The sequence below is a fragment of the Poecilia formosa genome, unplaced genomic scaffold (assembly GCF_000485575.1).
Source record: "Poecilia formosa unplaced genomic scaffold, Poecilia_formosa-5.1.2 Scaffold168, whole genome shotgun sequence".
Taxonomy (NCBI): domain Eukaryota; kingdom Metazoa; phylum Chordata; class Actinopteri; order Cyprinodontiformes; family Poeciliidae; genus Poecilia; species Poecilia formosa.
Genome location: NW_006800107.1, coordinates 220,139 through 243,764, shown reverse-complemented (window position 1 = coordinate 243,764; position 23,626 = coordinate 220,139). Strand labels below are relative to the sequence as shown.

The window sequence follows — 23,626 nt, the reverse complement described above, 5'->3', positions numbered from 1 at the left end:
AATGAACAAAGAAACAATGGAAAAGTCACCTTTACCTGCTCTGTGTCTCAACACACCGTCTGCAAACACCCAGTGGTGTGGCTGTATGAGGGGAAAGAGAAAATATCACCACATGTGAATGTATCAAGCTCCTGCTCTGCAGCTGTCACAATCCCAGCATCTCATCTGCATCAGAACTCAAAGTTTTATGAGTTATTAAAGTGTAAAGTACAAGATGCATATGACAAAAAAGACCTGCTGTTCACCTTCAGCCATCAGTCATCAGGTGAGAACATCAAACATTATTCATCATCCTCTCAAACCTAAAATATTTCTACTTTTAACATTTATCTAATCTATCCAGCTGATTATTTTCATATAGTGATGCATCTGCAAACCTGATTAACACAAAATAATCCTAATTTACAGAACAATCAACAGCAGCTACAGCAACCACATCAGCAACAACTAAATCAATATTAACCACATCTGACAGAACTGAATCAGTATTTTCAACCAGCAGCAGGTGGCTAACATCACTAACCCCAACAGCAACGCCATTTACCAAACATAATCAAACAAAGTCTCGAGGTAGAGATGCATTTTATTACGTTTAAATATCTAAAGGTATAGGCTGGTTTTTTAAAATGAAATTTAGTGAAGATATTAGCAGCAATGATTACTTTAGCTGTGGTAGAAAGTAGAGAGTTTGTAGAAAAGTAAAAATATCCACAGATTAGAGGAATGTCTAAAGAAACACTTTCTGAAGTTTTTTCACTGTTTTCTTGGCCTAAATATATCTGTGTTAAAGCTGTTAGCTTCTGTTATCATATATAACAGAAGCTAACAGCTACTGTTATTGTTGTTTTCACAGAATGTCTTTAACAAGCCAGCCTTTTCCTTTAGTTTCAACCAGATGCTATGTTCAGGTGTTTTTCTTCCAGTGGTTTTATTTTATATAACGTGTCGTTTGTCCACCAGGTTGGATTTGGTGGGTTGTCATTGTGTCCATGTTGTTAGCAGGACTCTTAATAACTGTGATGGTAACCATCGGATGGATGAAAACTAAAGGTGAGAACAATCACTGATTTATCTAAAAACAACATTCATGTAATTATGCAAACCGCTGCTTAATATTTTAACTGTTGTTTTTCTTATATGCATAAAAATAACAAAGTAATAGTAGATAGTAAACTATGATGCATGATTATCTTTAAGCTGATTCAAACTCTTGTCTTTTTTAGGAAGTAAAAAGCAGAAGGAAGACCAGCCTGTGAGTTTCACCACAGAAATATGACGTATTTAGACATTTTGAAACCTCATTCAGCCACTGCTGGCTTCTCGACATTTTTCGACTTTCGCCACCCAGATATGAAACTCAGCTAAGGAACTGCTATGATGACTCAGTTTTATCAAAAAGCCACACAGGGCAGAATGACACCAGGTGGTTTTGTGGGTTAGCTCTGATCCATGCAGATGTGTCAGAAACAGACTGATAACTCTTTTTAACAACAGGAAGGACCTTTAATGGCAAAAAACTAAATATTTTTTTCCATACAGTTTGCAGAAATAACATCACTGTTACTCTTTGCTTTGTTTTCCTTCAGCAGGTTGATGCTTATGTTTCTTATGCATCCATGAACCTCGCCATGGGAACCAGGACAAAAAGCAACGTGAGTGCCATAATATAACTGCAACATAGATTTATTCATTTGGTAAACGGTGTGAGGTAATATAGAAACATTAGGGCCTTCCAGGTTGAAACCTTTTCTGTAACTGGATCTTTAGTTTTAAGTTTAAATATGGCAAAAGATTCATGGATTGGCTTCATGTGCAATTTTTCTAATAAATCTGATATTCATAATCTGTGAGCTGATAAACTGGGATTTACTGTCTGCCTCCTCTATGCATAGCAAAGCAATATTAAAATATTAACATCTCTATTTATGGATAACATGTTACAGTAATATTTTTTTATGTTTTTATTGCATTACTCCAGGTCCCTGATGCTGTGATCTACAGCACTCTACAAGCTCCATCTGCTGTGATCTGATCAACTGCTGTCCGTAACAGAAGGAAAAGCAACATTTTCCTTTAATTTGTTGTGGATTTGAATCCAGTTGTTTTGTTCTGGATCATTTCTGCTTGTTTGATGCCTAATCTGCTCCCATCCTGCCTCTCTGCAATGATTGGATCACAATCCTTCAAACATTTAATGCATTTACAAAGTTTATTGCAATATATATATATATATATATATATATATATTATGCTGGGAAATCATGTATTCAGTAGAATTACAGTGTTTTTTCATTCCATTGTTTATTGTAATTTCTAATAAAGTTGCCAAGCTCCAGCTTACTGATAAGCCGGTGGTGGGTCGCCATCTTTCTTGAAGCTAAATACAGTGTGATGCTAACCAACCAATAGGGAGAAGTTGTGGCCTGAAGGCACCGCCCCTCATTATCATAACGAAGCAGAAACGAATAAGGACAATGGAAAAAGGACAGGCAGAAATAAATATCAATACAAATAAAGAAGCCAATAACTTACTTATTAATAATCTATTAAATTTTGGCTGAAATGGCTCTCCATACTCTATAGTCCAAAGACTGCAGGTGGAAATTAGAATTTCTTGTCTGGTACCATTCATGTTTGAAAAGGTTCATGAAATGTTGTGCATCGTCTCTGTGTAACACAAACAGACAGTAAATAGCAGAAGAAACATTTCTCTTCCCAGTTTTCCAAACGTTACATTGTAAACAGAAGCTAACCTGCTTTCCACAGATAAACCTCCAACTTGCCTTTGGTATCATTTTACTCACTGAAAATAAGCAAACATGAAGGTCCAGAAAACGAGAAGAGGCCAATGGAAAAGTAAAACGGGTTCAGTGTTCAGGTTTGAAGTGCAGCAGAAGCCTGTCAAAGGGTCAGTATCATGTAAAAACAACTTTTTGAGTTTTACTTCATGTTAAAGCTCCTCCTTGGAATAACAGTGTCAACGTTTCTGAGCTTCCGCCTCTCAGCCCTCCCCCTTCAGACTAGCAGCAGCAGCAGTTAGCAAACACCTGGTGGAACTGTGCATCTGATGAGGTCATTATGTAAGATACTTCTAGGTGCAGGCATGTAAAAAATGTTGTTAAAGGGTTAATAGAGGAGCCATGTTGCGAGGACTTTCTTAAGGTGGAGTTTCAGAAAGAGCAGGAGGTTTTAAAGAGACAGAGGCCCAATTTCAAGGCATTAAATTACAAAGTCATTTCCTTTCAAAAATATTTCATATATAAAGCATTTTTATAATAACTGAAGGTAATATAGTTACTTTATTGTGCTTTAAAATGATTCTATGTGGCTGGAAAACACATCATACTTCCCCTTTAGCCTTTTACTTATTTTTGTAAGTGAGGTGAACTGCAGCAGAGAACATGTGGGTCAGCAGACCCTGAGCAGCCGGCTTGGGAAACATCGCTCTGGCTGCTGTTTTTTCAACGTTTGCTTTCATAAGTTTAAATAGATTATGATTATCTGCTCTTGCTATGAACATTGTGTGGTCTAAATTTAAAAAAGGAGAACAATGAGACGTTTTATGCTGCTAGTGTGTTCATGTGCAGCAACTGGTAACAGAAACTAACACATTCAACAGGAACAGTCCCATCTTGTTTCAAAAGGTACCAGCTCTTAAAGCAACTGTTTTATTCTTGCAAATATTTAAAAAAATGCTTTTGAAATACGCTAAGGAGGTAAATGAAAAATGCTAATGTTGGAAGTCTTTTTGATAGGTTTCTAAAAACATGCAAACAACAAACATCACAAGTGAGAAACAGGGTGAAGACGTTGTGAGGAAGTCGCCCCTCCTGAAGCTCATGGGTGTTTATTTTCAATAAGAAGCCATTTTAAACTCAAGTCGTTAGCGAACATGAACAGAGCAGATGCAGATGAGCAAAATGGCTGAAACAGGATGGATATGGTCGTCTTTAATTCTGATACTTCATTTTGCAGGTAAGATTAAATTTAATCAGCGTTAAATAAAGTTTAATGCTGCTGCTTTCAGTATTTGTGTCCAACGTAACACTTGTCTAGTCCGTAGCTTCCTGACTGCAGTTGACTCTCACAAAAGAGTGACGCACTATTTTATGTTTTCTCTGACCTGTTACTCAGGACATAAAAGTTTATGTTGTATTTAATTTATATACATTTCATTTTAAGAGTTCTTAAAATGAACAGACTTGGTGTAAGAAAACAATTGATTTAACAAAGTGTGATAGATTTAATTTGTAACAAACTGTCATAAGGAACTAAAGATTAATAAGGAAGTAAATTAAGCAGATTCAGTGTTTCAGTTTATTTTTAGCCATGAAGAAAACTTATAAAAGAACAAGTCAGCTGCTTAGATCTGCAGATAAATTATGTCAAAGATGAGTCATAAATTTGACCCCAAATGACTTTTACACACAAACAAATGAAAACTTACTAACGTACGAACAACCTAGAAAGCACACAACACAACAACGATACTGCGGCCCATGGATGGGGAGATTAACGAACGATCTGGGACCAGAACTATATTCACGTTTTGTGGGTTTTCCTTCATGATAAACAACCAAAGCAATAAAGAAGCAACACATTCATATTAGTCATGAGGGAGATAACATGGAGTCTCTCATCACAGTTTGTTGGGTTTTTCCTGCCAGATTCTCATTCTACAGCTGTCAGGGTTGACACCTATTACACACAGCACATAACACAGGAAAGACAAGAGAAAGTTAGATTCTTAATACTCGCGAGGAGAACAGGCAGAGATGTGCTTTCAGTTACAAATCTCCTACTGCTCTGAAGCACATTTGCCTGCCCCTCTCTTTTTATTGTCTTTAGGATCCCTAATCACAGAGAGCGCTGTAACTCTAAGGGGAGGGGGAAGGACACTTCATCACACAGTCACAGCGCCAAGATTATAGCTAACTAACAACACAATCTATCTCGCACTAGCTTATCCAGTTCCTGACCCAGGATCAAGCAGGACAAGTTGTACATCTTCACGGCGATGGTTTTATAGCTATCTAAGAGGTCAAAGCAGGCCATTCTGTGAAGAGCTGCTGTCACTGCTCTTCTTCAGAAAGGCCTCCTCTGAGGAAGGAAACGAGTGGTTAACAATATAGAAACAAGTCATAGAACATATGATTAAACTAGAATAAGTAAGACTACATAATCTAAGAACATAGTAAAGATATAACAAATAGTTGATAATAATACAATTTACCTAACAACAGCTTTTACAACAACAACAACAACAACAACAACAACAACAAAGCACAACTCCTCTGAATCAACCAAGATATCTCCAACCAGCATCACATCTACTGCGGCTGCTTCACATTCCAGCAACTTTAAAGGTGGTAATGGATTTCAGTCAGAGTGTCCACTCCTGTTTTTCTAAACCATCTCGATTAATTACTGGTTTTAATCCTCCACAGGTCAGTTATTATGTTACATCATTATTTTATTTGGTGCTGCAGCTATCATCATAACAGCTGTGGGGATCATCAACATGAAGAAAACAAGAGGTGAGAGAAATCAAACTATAAACTTTTTACAGTCTCACCAGTAACATCAGTGATATTAGTTTATTCAGTTTCCTGACATTACTTGTAAAGATATTTTTATGAGTGGCAGGCGTAAATTATTTGGTTTATTAATGTTTAATTTATAAATTTTATGCTTAAAATCAATAAATACTCTTGATCGATGACAACACAGTTGCGACTTCTTAGAAGTGATCTCAGTTCAAAATTACTATAAAGTGTGAACTGTAACACAGACAGTCAAACTCCTGCATACATGAGCAGATGCTTTACTGACTGTTCATCAGAAGAGCTAAAATGGTGGATGTGAAACTGTGCAGCACGTCTATAATTATGTTTGCATTGATGAGATCAAAATGGCTGCCTTGAGTTTCTACAGTTCTGCTTGTTGGTTCTCACCAAAAGAGGAACTGTGAGAAAGGTCTCAGTGAATAAAAACACAATGGTGGAACTATTTTCAACCTTTCAGAATGAGACACGCTCATCTTTGTTTCATATTTTCAGGAACTAAGCAAATGAAGAAAGGGAAAACTGTAAGTATAAAGAGTCATTTACTTTAATACACATCTGTAATTGTGATAATTCAAGATTTAGTTTATTTTTCCTAAAAATGGCTCAAGGGAGTGAGTGCAGAACGAGAGGTTGTAGAAAGAGGGTGAAAGGATTCACTGTCACTGCAGTACGACTCATTACCTCTGCTTCGACTCACTTTCCTTCATCAGTTGAATTAGTTTCTACTTGTTCAGCTTGAGACTATTAGTCTGTGTCAGTAGCTCTGTCATAATGTGGTTTGTTGAGGTGAGGATGTGGACGCAGGCAGACCCAGGAGGTAGGTGAAAATGATGTTTATTGATAATCCAAAGCACGGAACAACGGAGAACAGCACGGGGAAACGGGCAATACATGACATACGACAAGGATCCGACGAGAGACAAGGACAACAGGTGGGTTTAAATACACACGGGGTAATCAAGGGGCTGAGACACACCTGGGAAACAATCAACACGGAGGACAGGACAGAGACTTACAGGAAAACGGGACTGAACACAGAAAATCTCAAAAATAAACACACAGAAACACGGATCATGACAGTACCCCCTCCTCAAGGAGCGGCTAACAGAAAAGTCCAAAAACAAACGAAAAACAACCCAACAGGGTGGGCGGAGGGAGGAGGGCCAGAGTCCAGAAAACAAAACTAAATCCACACAGGAACTTAAACACAGGAAAACAGTCCAGGGGCCGTCCATGGCGCCGGAGGCGGAGCTTGAGCCGCGGAGGGCGGCGACGCCGGCGCAGGAAGCACAGACGAGGAGGCAGGTCTGGCGGGCCAGCAGGAGGTCCGGCAGAAGTCTCTGGAGGGCACTAGGAGTCGCTGGGGGTGCGTCCGCTAACTCAGAGGGTGGAGCCACAGGTAAGTCGGGGGGGTGGAGCCACAGCAAACTCGGGGGGCGTGTCAGCAAACTCGGGGGGCGGAGCCACAGGTAACTCGGGGAACTCTGGAGCAGGGGGCTGCTCACATGCATGACATCGGTGCCCAGGGGCCGGGACCTCCAGGGGCTCAGGGCTCAGGGCGGTGTTCAAAGAACATGTTTCATACCACTGTGTGATAAATGGCCTTTCCTCTTACACCAGAGCAGACTTCAAAGGTCAAAGGTCTAGTTAGGCCTCTGTACTGGCATGGCTCACCTTTGAAAAAATGATGAGCCATTTTTTCTATGGTTACTAAAGATTAGATGTATGTTTTCTCCATAATACAATATTTAATAGCTTTTTATTAAACGTATTTATTAAGTATATGATTTTTAATCTTTTTACCTGCTTGTCCTTATGACTGATTGCTGCTCTAAATCGCTGCAGTATCTTTTCTCATAAAAAGGTTTTTGATAAAATGACAACTTTGCATCCTTGTCTGTTTGTGAAGATGGCGACACAGCACTTTATGAGCATTTTAACGGTGAAATAAACTAAATAAAGTGATGTTAAGCTACCAGCTGACTGTTTTTGACAGGTTTTGCAGGAGTTGATGCACACAGGTTGTTTTGGAGCAGGGAGTGTGGCGCCATATCAAAGGGTCCGTCGCTTTTGCTGGACATAATTTTGTTCTTCATGTGTCCACATGGGGGTTTATGCTAAAATGAGAAACTTTTTTGTTTGAAGTAGTTTTGTACCAAAGAACAAAGTTTTCTTTTATTTTACTGCGACATTAAGAGCTGCACAATTAAACTAATCGACTCATGACAAAATAAAATGGATATTCCTATTAGCACTTTTGGAAATCCATTAATTTTATCTGGTAAAATGTGTTGGCTAAGAGTCGTGTTACAATGTTTTTATGTGCAAGAAACAGGCAAGCTAATGTAGATGTTAACTTTATCAAGCAGCCTTATAAGACAGTAAATGCTAATTAATAATTAAGAATGTTGTCATTGTACTTAGATCAGTTCAAACTAAACGAGGCCAAATGATCAAAATCCTCTAAATCCTGACAGCAGATGGAGACAAAACGTGAAAGAATTGAGTCAGTTCGGAAAAGAGTTCAGATTTCTTACTTTGATGATGATAATGAAATAGTTTCAGCACCATGTTGTTCTGTATGCAGGATGATACTGAGGAAACCGTCTGCTACGCCTCGATCAGCCACTCCAACCAGACCAAACCCGAAGCACATGTCAGTGGTTTAACCTGCCTGGTGGTTCATTACTTTGGGGAAGTTGTCTTATTCAATGTGTTTATGCTTCTTTTAGGTTGGTGATGATGATGATGATGATGAAAATACTCCTGTGATCTACAGCACAGTTACACATGGCCCTTTTTCCTCTGCAGTATCCAGTGATCCAAACTGCCTCTATGCTTCAGTTAACTAACAATTAAAATGAAACGATTAAAAGGTCACATATTGTTTTTAATTGATGCTTTTCTGATGACTGCATATATCAGGTTTATAATTCTATATGTAATTTGCTCACATCACTACCTGTGTTTCAAGTCTACTGCAGCTTCTTGTTCTCACAGGAATTACATTTATTATTTTTTTTCCAATAAAGTTTCACATATCAGACATAACTGGCTGTTTCTGCTGAGGTTTGAACTGAAGTAACTCAAACTCCTGTGATTTTATTTGAGTTTCTTATTTAATGGAAACATTACAACTGTGAATTTATGTTTTTCAACATTAGCAGAATATTGACAGTTTTGCTACATTTGTAATGTTTGCAAGTGAAACTCAGAAACAGGACTGACAGTGGCCTACATTATAAGCTTTATCAAGTCAGAGAACTCCAAAGCCCTTTACCTTTCAGTCAGTCATTAACCCTTTGCACACCTTACTTTAACCCTTTACAACACCCTGAATTTGAGAAAAAACTGTGTGCTGGGTCTTCTCATCCCACATCCGTGTCTGACCTCACAGCTCTGGAAATACAGCTTTGGAAAAATGATAAAAAAAATAATAAAAAAAACTTATGGAAAGCCTTTTTGTTTCTTGTGTGTTTGAAAGCAGATGAGTGAATACCATTTGCAGATTGTGTGGGAAGCAAAAACTGACCCCTGTAACCTGTTTAATTGGAAACTTAAAAGCACATCGAAGTGTTTTTGGTGCTAGACGTCACAAGCAAATCACAGCTCTTCCTCTGATGTGTTCTTGTTCTAAAATATCCTCTGCAGTTAAAGCTACATCTGGGGGAAATAAGGAACCAACATGTCTCACAACAGTGAATAATCTGATGCGTGTTTTTTTACTAGCAGTCTATCAGATTTTAAAAATCACTTATGGAACAGTTGGCACTTTTCTCTACTGTTCATATTTGCTACGATTCACCCAGACATGCATGTTTTACCCTGTTGCCATCAACAAAGTGGTCTAAGACTTTCCGAGGGGAAAAAACAGGGTGAAGTCAGTGAGGAAGTGATACTAGACTTATGTTGTTTCCACATTAATGCAATATTTTGAAAGCATTGTAGTCTGAATCATTTGCAGATGTGACCATGAGAAGAACAGAGAAGCAGAATGACTGCAGTTAGATGGATACAAATGTCTTTATTCCTGATGCTGGTGCTTCAGTTTACAGGTAAAGATCATAATATCATGAAGATTTCTACTCTAACTGAATGCACTTTTTATTTTACACATTATTTGTCATGTTTTCACAGCAGTGGCTGGGAGAGAGCCGTCCTTCTTCACGGTCAATGCTGGAGATGAAATAACTTTGCATTGTGGGAACGGATCAGATCATCAGCGTGACGCTGGATCCACTGAGTGGCTCTTCAGTGGCTTCAGATCACCTGAAACTGAGATCCTGGGCAGAAAAGTGACCAGAAGATCTGATAGACTGAGTGTTTCAACAGACCGCTCTCTGGTCATAAAGACAGTCACAGTGGACGACGTCGGCTTTTACACCTGCAGGAAGAACGTCTCAGGAAAACAAGACGATGCAGACATTTTTCTGTCCGTCATTGACAGTAAGTGTTAAAATTTACCTTATTGAGTTTAAAATAACAGATTAGAACAACATTTGATGCTAATGTCTCAATTTATTTCCTCACATTTCAACCTTTGCCAGTGGTGGAGCTGAAGGTCAACAACAAGGTCGTCTTGAACTGTTCTGTGCTGCAGTATGAAGACTGCAGATATGTGGTGGAGTGGTTGTATGACGGTGCAGAGGAAATATTGTCAGACATTGAAATTTCGCCACCTTCCTGCTCAGCCACCCTGACGCTTTCAACATCGGGGCATCAGCAGAAGCCATACGAGTCTCTGACCTGTAAAGTCACCAACACTTACACTAAAAAAGTGGAACATTTCCACTTCAAACCTCCACCTCCTGTCAAGAAAACAGGTAAGACTGTTTCCTTCCATCTCCTCTCTGTAATTCTGAACTGGCGTTGCAGCCCTGCAGATTTCTGGTCAATCACCTATTGCTAAAAAACCAAATCCACTGATTCCAATATGGCCAATACTGTACCGATTTTTGACTGAACAGTTTGTAAATATGGTGATAAGCTCACTAAGTGGCCACAGTGGGGTGACTACTGTTAACCATGCACATGCAGACATGACCCAGAGGGCTGGTGGGTCTGTCTGTCAGCCTCGCCTCACAGCAGAGCAAAAGGAGACAGAGACAGATTTTCAGACCTTTGCAGAGATTCATATGATTGGTTTCTCATGCAAGTATCAGATGATCACCAATCTCCCAAAATAAAGGAAATTCTGAACTCAAGTTTACTGCATTTGTTCTCCGCAGTTTTAGTTTTAGTTTTACCTCTGTCCCAGTTTTCCTGCAGCCAAGTCTTTTCCACTGACAAAAATAACTAAATCAGCTGGAATACAGGTTTTTTTATTAACTGTGTGTTGCAAAAACAATAAGGAACACATTCTAACTCCAGCATGTTTTTCTATCACCGCAGATGCAATTAAGAAAAATTCACCAGAACAAGAAGGTAGACATAAACATCTCTGCCTGACTGCACTCATGTGTGGATATTTACTTTAACTGTGTCTCTAATGATATCTTTGCTTTGTTTAGACTTTCCATACTTGCTGAGAGGAATCATTGTGTCTGTGGGTTTGGCAGTTCTCATAATATCTGTGGTTACAGTTGACATGTTGACAAAAACTAAAAGTGAGAACAATCACATTTCACAGTAAAATGCTTTTTATACTTTAAATTAAATTCCTGTCTGCTCTTTGTGTGTTTTTTATTCTTTCAGGAAACAAATCAGAGACGAATGAAGACACTGTAAGTTTAATACTGGACAGTGAAATGGTAGATGAACTGGAACAGTTTATTGTATTTTAATTTTTACAGAGTAGCAGTTCACTTTGAGGCTGTTAGGTTCTGTGTTTTGAGTTTGAGTTTCTTCTTCTTCTTCTTCTTCTTCTTCTTCTTGATTTTATTGGCGGTTGGCAACAAACAGTTAGTAGCATTACAGCCACTTACTGGTATGGAGCGTGGTTCGTAATGGTCTATCTATTTACTTATGTTGAGTTTGAGTTTCTTTCTGTCTAGTCCCATTTTCCCTTGTGTTGTCTTGATTGTTCCCAGGTGTGTCTCGTTTCCCTGATTACCCTCTGTGTCTTTGTTCCTTGTCCTCGTCGTTTGTACCACCAGTTCACGTCAGTCGTCTGTTTGCTGCTCCTGTTATTCCTCAGTTCTTCCTGTGTCATCGTTGTTTCTAGATTCCTGGCTTTATCATTAAACTTCTACTAATGTCAGCCTGGGCCTACAAGTGTCTTCTTCACCAACAACAATACCACATCATGACAGTGATATTCAAGTAGAGATGTGTTCTGAACTTTAGCTGTGACATCATCAATGTTTTATTGTATCAGCATAATTTAACAACAGAGTAACAGAAGTTAGCCATAACATTATGACCACTGACAAGCTATTAATAAAATCACTGGATATCTTGTTACGGTGATACATGAAAGTTGGTTACTGAAATAAAATACCTAGAAAAAAATCTATAAAAATAAAAGACAAAAACAGGAGATTAGTGACAGACTCAAACAAACTGACCCATTTATACTACAATTCACTCAGTTTTAATATTCTTTGTTCTTTGTTTCCACAGACACTCGACAACAGAGAAGATGAAAGTATAGAGATGTATGAAAATATAATTCTTTCTGCTTCAGACAGACTCCACTAATCAGAAACCCAAACTCGGGTTTGCATGTTTTACTCCTGGTGAGGAATTTCTCCTCTGGAAACTTTCCCTGGAGGAAATATTTCCTGAAACTGTGCTGGAACTGTAACGTTTGGACTCAGTGTTTATGAAGATGAAGGTGGAGGAAATAACTTCCAGAAAGCAGCAGAACCAGAAGGAAAATGTAACAAGAGTTTTGGAGAATCTTCACACAATATTGTTATAATTTCTTTGTGGATTTTTGCATCATCTGAAAATTCACAGCTTTTTACACTTTGATTTTTGTATTGTTCTTCACAACTTTTGCATTTATTAAAGCCTTACAAAGAGAAGTTGAAATCATTTTTTCATATATCCTTTATTTATCTTGTAAACTTCCTGAAGTTCACCAAAGAGGGGCATGAAACACAAAACTAACCAAGCATAATTAAAGCACAAAGTATTTTCCAGGCACAGTCTCTTTTTTTTTTTTACCAGAATCAAATAACTAAATTAAGCTAAGAAAATGCTGTTAAATGTGTTTAAAGCTGTTGTATTTGCTTTGCAAGTGAGAGATGTTTCTTGAAATGGGTTTGCAATCAGCAGCAACATTATTATCAACCATCACAAACAAATTAATAAGTTTAAGGATCAACAAAGTTAACGTGATGAAGCTAAAACTGCATATTAGAAAGAGGAACAAAGAACTGAAGTGAGATTTTCCACAGCATGGCTGCGAGAGCCACATGGTCTGAAACTGATGACCTAATTTGGATTTTCATCTCTATTGGTTTTACAGAGCACCATTTGAAAAAGTTAAAACATTTAGTGAGCAGCAGTTGCACTGATGAAAATGTAAGAGCGAAATGGCCTGACTGGTTTCAGAAGATGTGCTAAAGGGAGACGACAATCAGTTCCACTTCTGTCAGCTGTCAACATTTTCTGCATTCATATTTTGCATGTGTAAGCAGCTTACAGCATGTAACTTATAAAATGCTGGTCCTTTGGAACTAAAGGGCATTTCTTAATTCCAGTCTACTGATTTTAGTTCAATTTTATTGTTTAATTGAATTACTAAGGAACAGAAACGTTAATTTAATAAACATTATCCTAATGTTCTTTTGTTGCTCTGCACTTTTTGAAGTGCATAAGTCTCATCACTGGTCATAATGGTGAGAGAGAAAAGATGTCAAACAGAACCAACTACAAACCCAGTTTTAACCCAGAATATATATTTTGATGTGCATTTTGTGACCTAATCTGACCAATCAGATAAAAGGTAGTGAATACCATCCTGGTGAGTCGTCATGGAAACCTTAATGACATCAATCAATGTGTTAACCACAAATGCTGCTGATATATCTCCTCTACTGCTGCTGTCACATTCTCAGAATAACACTTCCCCTTCAGTTTTCAGGAAAAAAATTACCTGAAAGTTCAAATAAGGAAGAAACAGACCTCAGAGGAGAAACGTCTTGGTTGCGTTCGGTAATATTACTTCTTCAGCGAACATCAGGAGAATAATTCTGGCAGGTGAGTTTATTCCTCACTCTTACAATTACTTCTAAATACAGCAAAGAATATTTACATCGTCTCTTTCCTCGGTTCTGTTGCTGATCAAGGTTTCGCTTCTGGGTTTAGAGTCAGAGCAAAAATACTGACAAAAAATGCCTTTGACATAAGTTATTTTTATTTGTTCTTCTAGTGACAACATAATTCATAGATCAACCTCTGCAACTATTTGACCTAACTAAAAGAGACAAAAAATACAAGAGAGGAAATTAGGCCACTAAAAAGGGAGTGAATGTTTGAGAGGAAACCACATTAGAGACGGAAACATTTGTGAAAATAACTGACAGAAGGAGGAAAAAGAGCAAAATGGCTGCCTTCGGACGCATTAACATTTCTTTTCTTCTGACGCTGATACTTCTGTCTAAAGGTTAGTAACTAAAACAACCATATTTTACTTTATCTGTATACATTTAAATGAGTCTTTACATGTTACTATTTGAACATTTAATTTCCCATTTTAACAGCACAATCTGAGAGCCAGGCAACCTACCACACAGTCAGGGTGGGGAGTGAAGTCACCATGCCGTGTGGAAACAGGACAGACTCTGAAGATAAATCTGATCAAACTCTCTGGATCTTCAGGAATCGGAGGGACAGGAAAGAAACAACACTGGTTGAACTGCCAAATTCTCACATGGAGATAAAAACCATGTCAGACAGACTGAGTGTTACAGCAAACGGTTCTCTGCATCTATACAACGTCACAGAGGATGATGGCGGTCAGTATGACTGTGAATGGACCACATCAGGACAAAAACAACGCTTTGTAGCACATCTGTCTATAATCGATAGTGAGTATTTACATCATGTAAATTAAAAACTGAAACTGAAATATTACAGTACTCCAGTAAAGTTAATACTGAATCTTCTGTCATCTCCTCTCCTCTCTGTTCTCCCCAGTGACTGAGATGGAGAATCCAGAAAACGTCACTTTCTTCTGCTCTGTGTTGGAATATGATGCCTGTCTACATGAGGTGAAGTGGCTTTATGAGGGGAAAGAGGAAAAACCCTCATATATGGTGATATACCCACATTCCTGCTCGGCCACTGTGACATTTCCAACATCCCACCTTCATCAGAAATTAGAGATTTATCTGTTTCTAACATGTAATGTCACAAACTCAGTCACTGAAGCAGTTGAGCTGTTCCCTGTCAGTCCTCAGGTTTCAGGTAAGAAACTAAGTTTCCACTGCTGTAAGTTAACAGGAAGCAGCTTTTTACTGTTGTTTTCTTTGAACTAGAGGCGACTCAGTCAACACCAACACCACCACATCACTGGACATCTGCAGGGAGCAACAATGAAGTGATACATAAAGGTAGAGTTTTATTCTTTCAATACTGGGAACCTAATTATGTTCTAATTCAGAATAAAGAGGAAATGTTATTTTCCTGCTTCAGATCCTTCCAGTTTGTTGAGATGGATCGTTGTGTCTGTGGGTTTAGCAGCTCTCATCATATCGGTCGTTATTATCAACCTGTGGTCAAAAACTAAAGGTGAGAACGTTCAAAAACGAAGCTTAATCCATTAAACCTACTGGGATACAAGGACTTTTTCTTTTGAAGCTCAAATAAAATCTGTTTTTGTTTTTAGGAAATAAAACACAACATTAGAAAACCTGGTAAGTATAATAACCAAATATCTAAATTAGTACGTTGCAGTTTAATTTAGTAAGAAGTGGCTGTTTTAAAGTTTGTTTGTAGATAAGAGCTCATCTTTTCTCTAAAGCTGAGTTGTAATTTCAGCTGATTTAGATGAGAACACTAAACAATCAACCACAACATGATGATGATTGACTGGTGAACCAAAAGTCTGGATTCTGTTGTTGACGTCTGATTTTCACTGGGATTCAGTCATTTTTTTATTAGAGACAATGTCTGGATGCAGGAAAAATTTAAAGATCTAGATATGTCAACAGGCCAAAAGACATTGATTTCTGCCTCACAACAGAACCTGGTCCAACTAAGAACCTGGTTCTGATTCCTGGGTTCTGATTTCAACCCGTCTGACGTTGTTGAAATCAGACGGGTCAAAAGGTGCAATACAGAAGGAAAAAGCAAGGAAGGATAGTTTGATTCTTTGAACAATGTTCTACTGGGAACCTTGTGTTGGTTGGATCCACACCAGACCCGTTTAGTTCAATTTAATCAAACTCTAGTTTGTTTGACCAAAATGTTTATTTTAGATCTTGGGAGATTATGGCTGTCCATTTATTTGGTTCGCTCTGACCACCAGGTGGCGATCTACCCGTTAATAAGGTTATTGTAGTTAAACATCAGGGTCAGAATGTGTTTCTCTCCCATCATTGGTCATAATGGTGAGAGAGAAAAGATGTCAAACAACAGAACCAACTACAGACCCAGTTTTAACCCAGAATATGTATTTTTGTTCCTGCAGGAGTGTTACCATGACGACGAAGATGAAGGTGTGGAGATTTATGAAAACTGAAGAGATTTCTGCTGCTGTCAGGCAGAACTGATCAACAACTTCAGCATCAGCTTCAAGCAGGAATGAGAGAACTGCTCAAGATGAATATCTCATGACATTTAAAACCAGCAGACGATGATATAGCTAAATAAATAATCTTAAAAAGTTTTAGCTTTAAACTTCAAACCAGAATACTTTTGTTGAGTCTGAACATCAATCCCACAACATTCCTTACTGCGCCCAGTGATTAATAGTTGTTGAATTTAAATATTTTAACAAGCAATGAATGTAAAAACAACAGAGAACATAAAACATTTTGAACATATTTTTAAACTGAAAAGCTGTTCAACTCATTGTAATCTAACAATAAAGTCCAAACTCCTCAATCTGACCACAAATCAAGTCTTTGCTATAAATGACTAGAATTTGTAGTCTAAAAATCAGAGAAAGTTTAAAACATATTCTTTTTAATTGTGTCAATTAGAAAGTGGTTTTACTGGTTGGTTTTTGGAAAGTATTATCTCGCAGAAATCTCTTCGGTAGAAAACCAGTGCAGACATGTTATCCAAAATATCAATATCCCATTGGCATTTTTATGTTTTTTTATTTTTTTTTTGTTCCAACTTCATATCAGTTTGATTTATTTATACTTTTATGTGCCATTACAACCAAACTTTAGCGCTTTCATTGTTTGTGTTAATCCATTGTCATTACACCAAAGCTCCACTAGGGGGAGGCGCATTTATTTCCCACTGATTCAAAGCGCATTGAATCAAACAAACAGTTTCCTGCTGTAATAATCAGGATTAAAATAGCAATTACATTATTTACAGCTTCAGTTCGTTCATATTGTTTTTACATTTGTATTTGTACTTTGTCATATGAATTTATGTTTGTTGTATAAATATTTTTTGGAATTAAATTTAATTTCTTACTTCAGATTTTCTGTTAATTGTTTAACTAAATTATTAAAGAACAGAAAAATTGTTTATGCATTTTTTTGTGACCTAAACTGACCACTCAGATATAAGGAAGTCAACATCACCCTAATGTGTAGTCATGGAAACTTTAATGACATCCATCAATGTGTTAACCACAAACGCTGCTGATCATTGGTGGACAAATATATCTCCTCTGCTGCTGCTGTCACATTCTCAGAATATCACTTCCCCTTCAGTTCTCAGGAAAAATACTTGAGTTAAAATAAGGAAGCAACAGACATGAGAGGAGAAACATTTCAGTTCGTTTCAGTAAGATCACTTTTTCAGAACGTGCGAACATCAGGAGAATAATTCAGGTGAGTTTACTCTTCACTCTTCATCACTTCTAAAAACAACAAAAAGTTTTTTCATCGTCTCTTTCCTCAGTTCCTTTGCTGATCAACGTTATGCTTCCTGGATTTAATGTTTAAGTAAAAATTAATGATTAAAATACCTCAGACATAAACGTTGTTTTTCTATTTTTCTCTTAGTGTCATCACAAATTACTGAGTTTATAAACATCAATATCTGCAGTTAATTTAACAAGAATAAACGGTTAAACACACAGGACACAGTCACTGACAGGAAATGATGCCACTGAAAAATGCAAATGAGTTTATTTCAATAGGAAACGACATCAGAGACTGAATCATTTGTGAAAACAACAGCAGCAGTAAAGCACCATGGCTGCTTTCAGATGGATTAAAAGGATTTTAATTGTGATGCTGATGCTTCAATTCATAGGTAAGGATCAAAATGACAAGTTTTCACTGAAACAGCTAAGTTTTATAGTTTTAGCTGGTAGTCATTACATGTTAGTGTTTTCACATTTTGTTGAAATTTTATTTTGCATTTTAACAGCACAAACTGAGACACAGCGAACCTTCCTTACTGTCAGAGGTGGAAATGAAGTCACTTTGCCTTGTGGAAACAGGAGAGACACACATGATGAATCTGATGAAACTATTTGGCTCTTCAATCATAGACAGACATCAGAAACAAGAGAACTGGTCAAACTTGGAAATTCTCACAGAGAAATGAAAACTATATCAGACAGAGTGAGTGTTACAGCAAACGGTTCTCTGCTTCTACGTGACGTCAGAGAGGATGATGTTGGCCAGTACAGATGCCAATGGATCAGATCACACCAAGTACATCACTTTGTAGTGGATCTATCTGTAATTAAAAGTGAGTATTTACATCATGTAAAAACTAAATTTGTAATTTTACATTTATATTACAGTAATAATGTAGTGATTAAGTTAATACAATATGTTTTCTATAATTTCTCTATTGTCACCAGTTACTGAGCAGAAGAACCCAGATAAAGTTACTTTGTTCTGCTCTGTGTTGGAATATAACGACTGTGTCCATGAGGTGAAGTGGCTTTATGAGGGGAAAGAGGAAAAACCCTCAGATATGGAAATATCCCCACATTCCTGCTCTGCCACTGTGACATTTCCAACATCTCACCTTCATCAGAAATTAGACATTAATCAGTCACTAACATGTACAGTCACAAACTCAGTCACTAAATCAGTTCAGCTGTTCCCTGTCAGTCCTCAGTCCTCAGGTAAGAAAACATTTGTATTCATGAAATATTTAAAATCATCTATAACAATCTGCTCTGGTACAAATTCAACATATTGACTGATACTACAAATATAAATTTTTGAAAGCTGCAGTTTAGTGACTTGATGCAATCTGCTGGGTTCTTACTTTTTTTTTAACTTGAATTGTTGATCATACTGTAGTGTTTGAAAACTAGGATCAGTAAGAATGTATGTGAGATTTCACTTTTTAAATCTCTTTTAATTGAGTTTCTGTTTTTCTGTTACTTTCACTCAACTTGTTTTCTGTTTGCTGTTCAATATCTTATTTATTTTATTTTATTTTTTTCTTATATTGTGTTTTGTGTAAACTATGAAGTACTTTGGTCAACTGCTGTTTTAAATATACAATACAAATAAATTTCACATTGACATTGAATTTAAATTATTATTTGTAAAACACCTTGATACCATATTTGCTGTGAATTGGTGCTGAATACATAAACTGAACTGAAGTGAATACAGCATCACTAAGCTAAGTTTATCCTCATGTTAAAGCTTTTTATGTTTTTTTATTTCTGAAGAAGAAAATCAAACAAAAACAACTAAAGGAGATAAAACAACCAACTCAGCAGATTTTCCACCAGCAAGTAAGTTGCCATCATTTAAACCAATGCAATGACCTTCTGTCTCATCAGTAACTTTCATATTGTACCTTGAGACTGATTAGCTGTGTGTTCACTTTCTGAGTAACAACATTGTTTTTATTATAATTAATGATCTTCTTAGGTTTTCCATGGAGGTATATTATTGTTCCACTCTGCTTAGCAATGGTTTTAATGGCTGTCCTGGTGATCATCAGGTGGAACAGAAATAAAGGTGAGATCATTCAGAGGTGGATCTTTTATTTCCAAACTATTACATGAAAAACCTAGAAATTATATTCACGCTTCTATTTTCATGTTTTATGTCTTTAGCTACAGGCAGTAGAGTGTTAGCATTAGCAACAGTAGGTAGAGACTTGATGGAAAAATGGTCTGAGTATGTAAAATGGGTTTAATAAGATTTTTTTTAAAATACATTCATTATTTAAGCCATTTTCACCTTGATAGTCATGTTTAGAAGATACACACCATTGTGAACATATAAGTCCATTTCTGTGTCATTTCAGGAAATAAAACACAAACTGAAGACATCATGGTGAGTTTCAACCTTTACACATTAAATGTAGTTTAGGTTTGATGATGATGTGTATTTTCCTGTGGACTGGAAAGAGTCTAACAGAGATAAGAAGTACTGCTACAATTTGGTTCATCAAATGTTGAAACAAGATCAAGAGTTGAACACAAAGGAGTCAGTCACAAGAAAACAAACAGACCTGAGGTTTTGTTCGCCACAGGGTTGTTTTAAAACAGGCCGATGATAAAATCTTAGTGACTCTTGACACTACTGATTTTATTTCAGGTCAGAGTCCAAACATAGTTTTAAAGCATAGTGACTTTAAATATGTAAAATAAGATGTTTACTGTCTAAATTTGTTGATCTAAGGTTCCCCAAAATAAAGCGGCAACGAAGCAGGACCTGAACCCGGAGACTTCAGTGGGTCCAGAAACCAGTCAGAACACAGTAGGCTCTCTCTCACACACACACACACACACACACACACACACACACACACACACACACACACCTTTGCATTTCTTCCCGTATCAGGACATTTGGTGACTTGCATTCATTTAAGTCATTGCTTTTAATGCTAACTATAAGTGTTGCCTGTTCAATATTAATCTCACCACTTAATACCAGTAAACCTAAAAATGAGGATCTGCTGCTCTACCACCAGGCTTTGGTCCTAATGAGGCCCATTGGTTGTCAAAAGATTATTGAACATAACAGAAAATATTCTAAATAATTAGCCTGACAAGTACAAAGATATGTCCAACAGTAAATACACACTGCTGTGTTTGGCATTGTTTGTTGATTCTTGTGTTTGTGTTTAGTTTTAACAGAAACCACAGTGACTGATCAATGAAACTTTATTTTCAAATCCTGTCTGCTTTAATTAGGTCAAATGTTAATCAGTTTTTCTTCTCTGTACAGATTGAACCAGAGGACGGTCTGTCTTATGCCTCCATCAACTTCAAGAAATCCAAAAAGAAAACAGGCAATGTGAGTTTTTCAGTGCATTAAAGAACCAGCAGATATTTAACTTGTATTTAAATAATTTAATTTTAGTTCTTTTAGTAAAATAATTTAACACAGACTCCCTTTCTGGAGGAAAATTGTCATAAACGTGTTTCAATGTGATGTGAAATTGGATTGTTATGATTTTGATGCATCCTATATATCACAATGAATGTGATTTTTCCTTCCAGGTCCTTGAAACTGTGATCTACAGCGCTGTGGGAACTTCTTCCTCTTCTGCTGGAGTTTCCTCTGATACAGACTGTCTTTATTCTGCAGTCAACAAGAAATAGAAAAAGCATTAAAAGCTTTACAGCTTGAGCAAAGACACAAAGTACTAAGGCTGCATCTTCAGTGCAGCGGGTCTCAACTCCTGGCCCAATAATCTGCTGTATATTCTCCTCTTCTCTCTGTCCAGCAAAGCAATGGTTAAAAACACAGAAGGACAAAGTCGAGTCAAAAACTAATATTTTGACTTGATTTCTATATTTTTGTTATTTTTTTATGTTTTTGCTTTTGCTGCAGATTATAGACAGGTCAGAATATAACTTTAATATCTTTTTACACCCAAGTGTGTCCTGTAAATACTGCCCCTAGAGGTGAAACAAGGTATAAACTGTCTCTAACATACCAGGACTTTATGGTCTTTGTCACAGATTTAAACTAAATGATGCGTTGGCTTGCTCTCCAGAGGAGATTCATCGCTCTCTACAAGAAGATTTTGAAGGTTATAACTATCAATGCTTTCCTAGCCTGAGTAGTGTGAGAAAATCTGACTGCCCATATAGACCAAAATTAGATTAAGTATGTTACTGCTTGCCATATAACAGTGAAACACAAAGTGAATAGGTCAGAGCAGCTGGAGTCATAACGTGAATAAGCCAGAGTCATCGGACGGTTCAGTTCTGAAAAGTGAAGTGTCCAGTTTGTAGCTCATCCTGCATGACGTAACGCATTGATCATCTGTCATCTGACTCTTATTTCTGCTTTTAAAGGAAACTTTCAGAGTTAAAATAGGGAACCAACAGATCTCAGATCAGTCAAACATTGTCTCTGTGTTTTGTACAGCAGTTTATCAGTATGTAACATTGTAATCTGAGGTAATAATAAGTCTTCATTGTACTTTCCACATCCGTTAATAAATAATATAATGGAGAAACACAGCTGGGAAGTCTTCACAGTCAGTTCTTCAGTTTTATCCTCAATGAAAATGTGTTCCTCCCTGCTGGTCTTGAGAAATCATGAAACAAAAATAGCAAAATGTGTCTCAGTGGCCATGACGGGTGAAACCAGGAAGTAGTGACGGCTCATCATCGCTTCATGACTCAAAGCTTCATTCACTGCTCACTAGTGGCATCTGGTGGTAGAATGAAACTGTGACAGCTTGTCACTGTAATAAACCACTTTAACTGTATTAGACCAAAGCAGTGTATTGAATGTTGCCACAAAGTTTTTGTCCAGACAGTAAAGTCTATTCAACCATATTTTACTGTCATTTCTTTTTAGTTTTTAAAATGTTTTATGCTCAAAGTAATTTTGCTGATATGTTGACAGTCAGTTGTGGTTGTGCTTTTCGTCAATAAAGAATTTGGTGTTTTATCATCTTGGGTCTGAAGTTCATTCTTATGTTGGGACATGAAGGCCGAGTTTTGTTTCAAAGAGGAACTTATTTCTGACAAACCACACGACCTCTGCTGCATTAGCACAAACTACACAGCTCTCAGAAACTAACATCTATCTACACATCACTACTAAGTGGTTAAAGGAGTTATTTCAATAAAATAAAGGTAACATAACTCTAATCAAGAAACAAAGCATAAACCAGTGGAGTGGTGCATGTTTTATGTGCTGCAGAGCTCAGTCAAACTTAAACATGTCCTGCTTTCCCATGAGTAATGCAGCCAGTAGAAACTAACACTTCAGCACCCACAACCAGACAGCTACGATGTTTCATGTGACATCATGCCATAGCAACCACATGGTCAGCCATTTTTTTTTCTGTCGTGCATTGAATCTAAATGCATCTATTCTCTGAAACGGATCTGGTGGGTTTGTTGCCAGAATGACGTAGCTTTTATTGAAACTGAAACATCAAAATGTTTTTAATTAATCCTTTCAGTACCAGAGGTGAGAAAACATAAAAGGAGGTCAGAGTGAGGTAGTGAGCTCTCACAACCCACACAAACTGCATCAGAGTTTATATTTTAAACTGTTTGAGCCTGAGCCATTTACGATCAGGACTACAAGAGAAGACGGACAGAAGCAGAATGCTTCCATACGGATGGATTAAAATGTTTTTACTCCTGATGATGCTGCAGTTGACAGGTAGGACCAGATCTAACACAAATACATAAAAAACATAAGTGGTTTAGTGCATTTACAGCTCAGGGCGATCCTTCAGAAAATACTAAGCCAATAAATAATTTTGCATGTCTCCTTTATGCACCATGCTGCTAAACTTATTGCAGCGACACAATTTACTCATATTGTAGTTCTAACAATATTTATCAGCTTTGACAAAACACAACTCTGCAGAACAAAACTAGATAAAGTCAGATGCACACAGGAGTTTTACTGAGTCGGCTGGTTGAAAACAAATCTCAATGATTGAGGAAAAACCTAGCAGAGCTAAACCACAAATAAGAAGTATTTATGGAAATGTAAAGTTTCCTGACATCACGAAGCTAAACCCAGACTGTCTGTCCTTCAGCTCAAAACATCTAATCAGTGTTG

At 37.2% G+C, this 23,626-nt stretch overlaps 3 protein-coding genes across 3 annotated transcripts; all 3 read left to right on the top strand.

The window, feature by feature from the left end:
• The first annotated feature begins 9,340 nt into the window (after positions 1–9,340).
• LOC103146744 (uncharacterized) lies at positions 9,341–12,535 on the top strand. The gene is made up of 7 exons (XM_007564767.2): positions 9,341–9,622; positions 9,705–10,013; positions 10,115–10,390; positions 10,959–10,991; positions 11,078–11,173; positions 11,262–11,290; positions 12,129–12,535. The coding sequence occupies exons 1-7, from the start codon at positions 9,562–9,564 to the stop codon at positions 12,204–12,206; spliced, it is 882 nt and encodes a 293-aa protein (XP_007564829.1). The 5' UTR covers positions 9,341–9,561; the 3' UTR covers positions 12,207–12,535.
• Positions 12,536–13,920: 1,385 nt separating this feature from the next.
• LOC103146813 (uncharacterized) lies at positions 13,921–16,609 on the top strand. The gene is made up of 7 exons (XM_016677867.1): positions 13,921–14,121; positions 14,219–14,545; positions 14,655–14,924; positions 14,996–15,070; positions 15,153–15,248; positions 15,346–15,373; positions 16,150–16,609. The coding sequence occupies exons 1-6, from the start codon at positions 14,061–14,063 to the stop codon at positions 15,363–15,365; spliced, it is 849 nt and encodes a 282-aa protein (XP_016533353.1). The 5' UTR covers positions 13,921–14,060; the 3' UTR covers positions 15,366–15,373; positions 16,150–16,609.
• Positions 16,610–17,485: 876 nt separating this feature from the next.
• LOC103146812 (uncharacterized) lies at positions 17,486–22,493 on the top strand. The gene is made up of 9 exons (XM_016677844.1): positions 17,486–17,903; positions 18,021–18,347; positions 18,463–18,732; positions 19,294–19,359; positions 19,499–19,588; positions 19,881–19,909; positions 20,258–20,335; positions 20,810–20,878; positions 21,085–22,493. Exons 1-9 carry the CDS (start codon positions 17,843–17,845, stop codon positions 21,184–21,186), a joined length of 1,092 nt encoding a protein of 363 aa, XP_016533330.1. The 5' UTR covers positions 17,486–17,842; the 3' UTR covers positions 21,187–22,493.
• The last annotated feature ends 1,133 nt before the right edge of the window (positions 22,494–23,626 follow it).

Excerpts from the sequence above, each read along its gene's own strand:
- LOC103146744 (XM_007564767.2), top strand. The coding sequence starts at position 9,562 with ATGACTGCAGTTAGATGGATACAAATGTCTTTATTCCTGATGCTGGTG. Across the intron at positions 9,623-9,704 it reads GCTGGTGCTTCAGTTTACAG|CAGTGGCTGGGAGAGAGCCG; the intron begins GTAAAGATCATA and ends ATGTTTTCACAG. Across the intron at positions 10,014-10,114 it reads TTTTCTGTCCGTCATTGACA|TGGTGGAGCTGAAGGTCAAC; the intron begins GTAAGTGTTAAA and ends AACCTTTGCCAG.
- LOC103146813 (XM_016677867.1), top strand. The coding sequence starts at position 14,061 with ATGGCTGCCTTCGGACGCATTAACATTTCTTTTCTTCTGACGCTGATA. Across the intron at positions 14,122-14,218 it reads GCTGATACTTCTGTCTAAAG|CACAATCTGAGAGCCAGGCA; the intron begins GTTAGTAACTAA and ends CCATTTTAACAG. Across the intron at positions 14,546-14,654 it reads ACATCTGTCTATAATCGATA|TGACTGAGATGGAGAATCCA; the intron begins GTGAGTATTTAC and ends TGTTCTCCCCAG.
- LOC103146812 (XM_016677844.1), top strand. The coding sequence starts at position 17,843 with ATGGCTGCTTTCAGATGGATTAAAAGGATTTTAATTGTGATGCTGATG. Across the intron at positions 17,904-18,020 it reads GCTGATGCTTCAATTCATAG|CACAAACTGAGACACAGCGA; the intron begins GTAAGGATCAAA and ends GCATTTTAACAG. Across the intron at positions 18,348-18,462 it reads GGATCTATCTGTAATTAAAA|TTACTGAGCAGAAGAACCCA; the intron begins GTGAGTATTTAC and ends TATTGTCACCAG.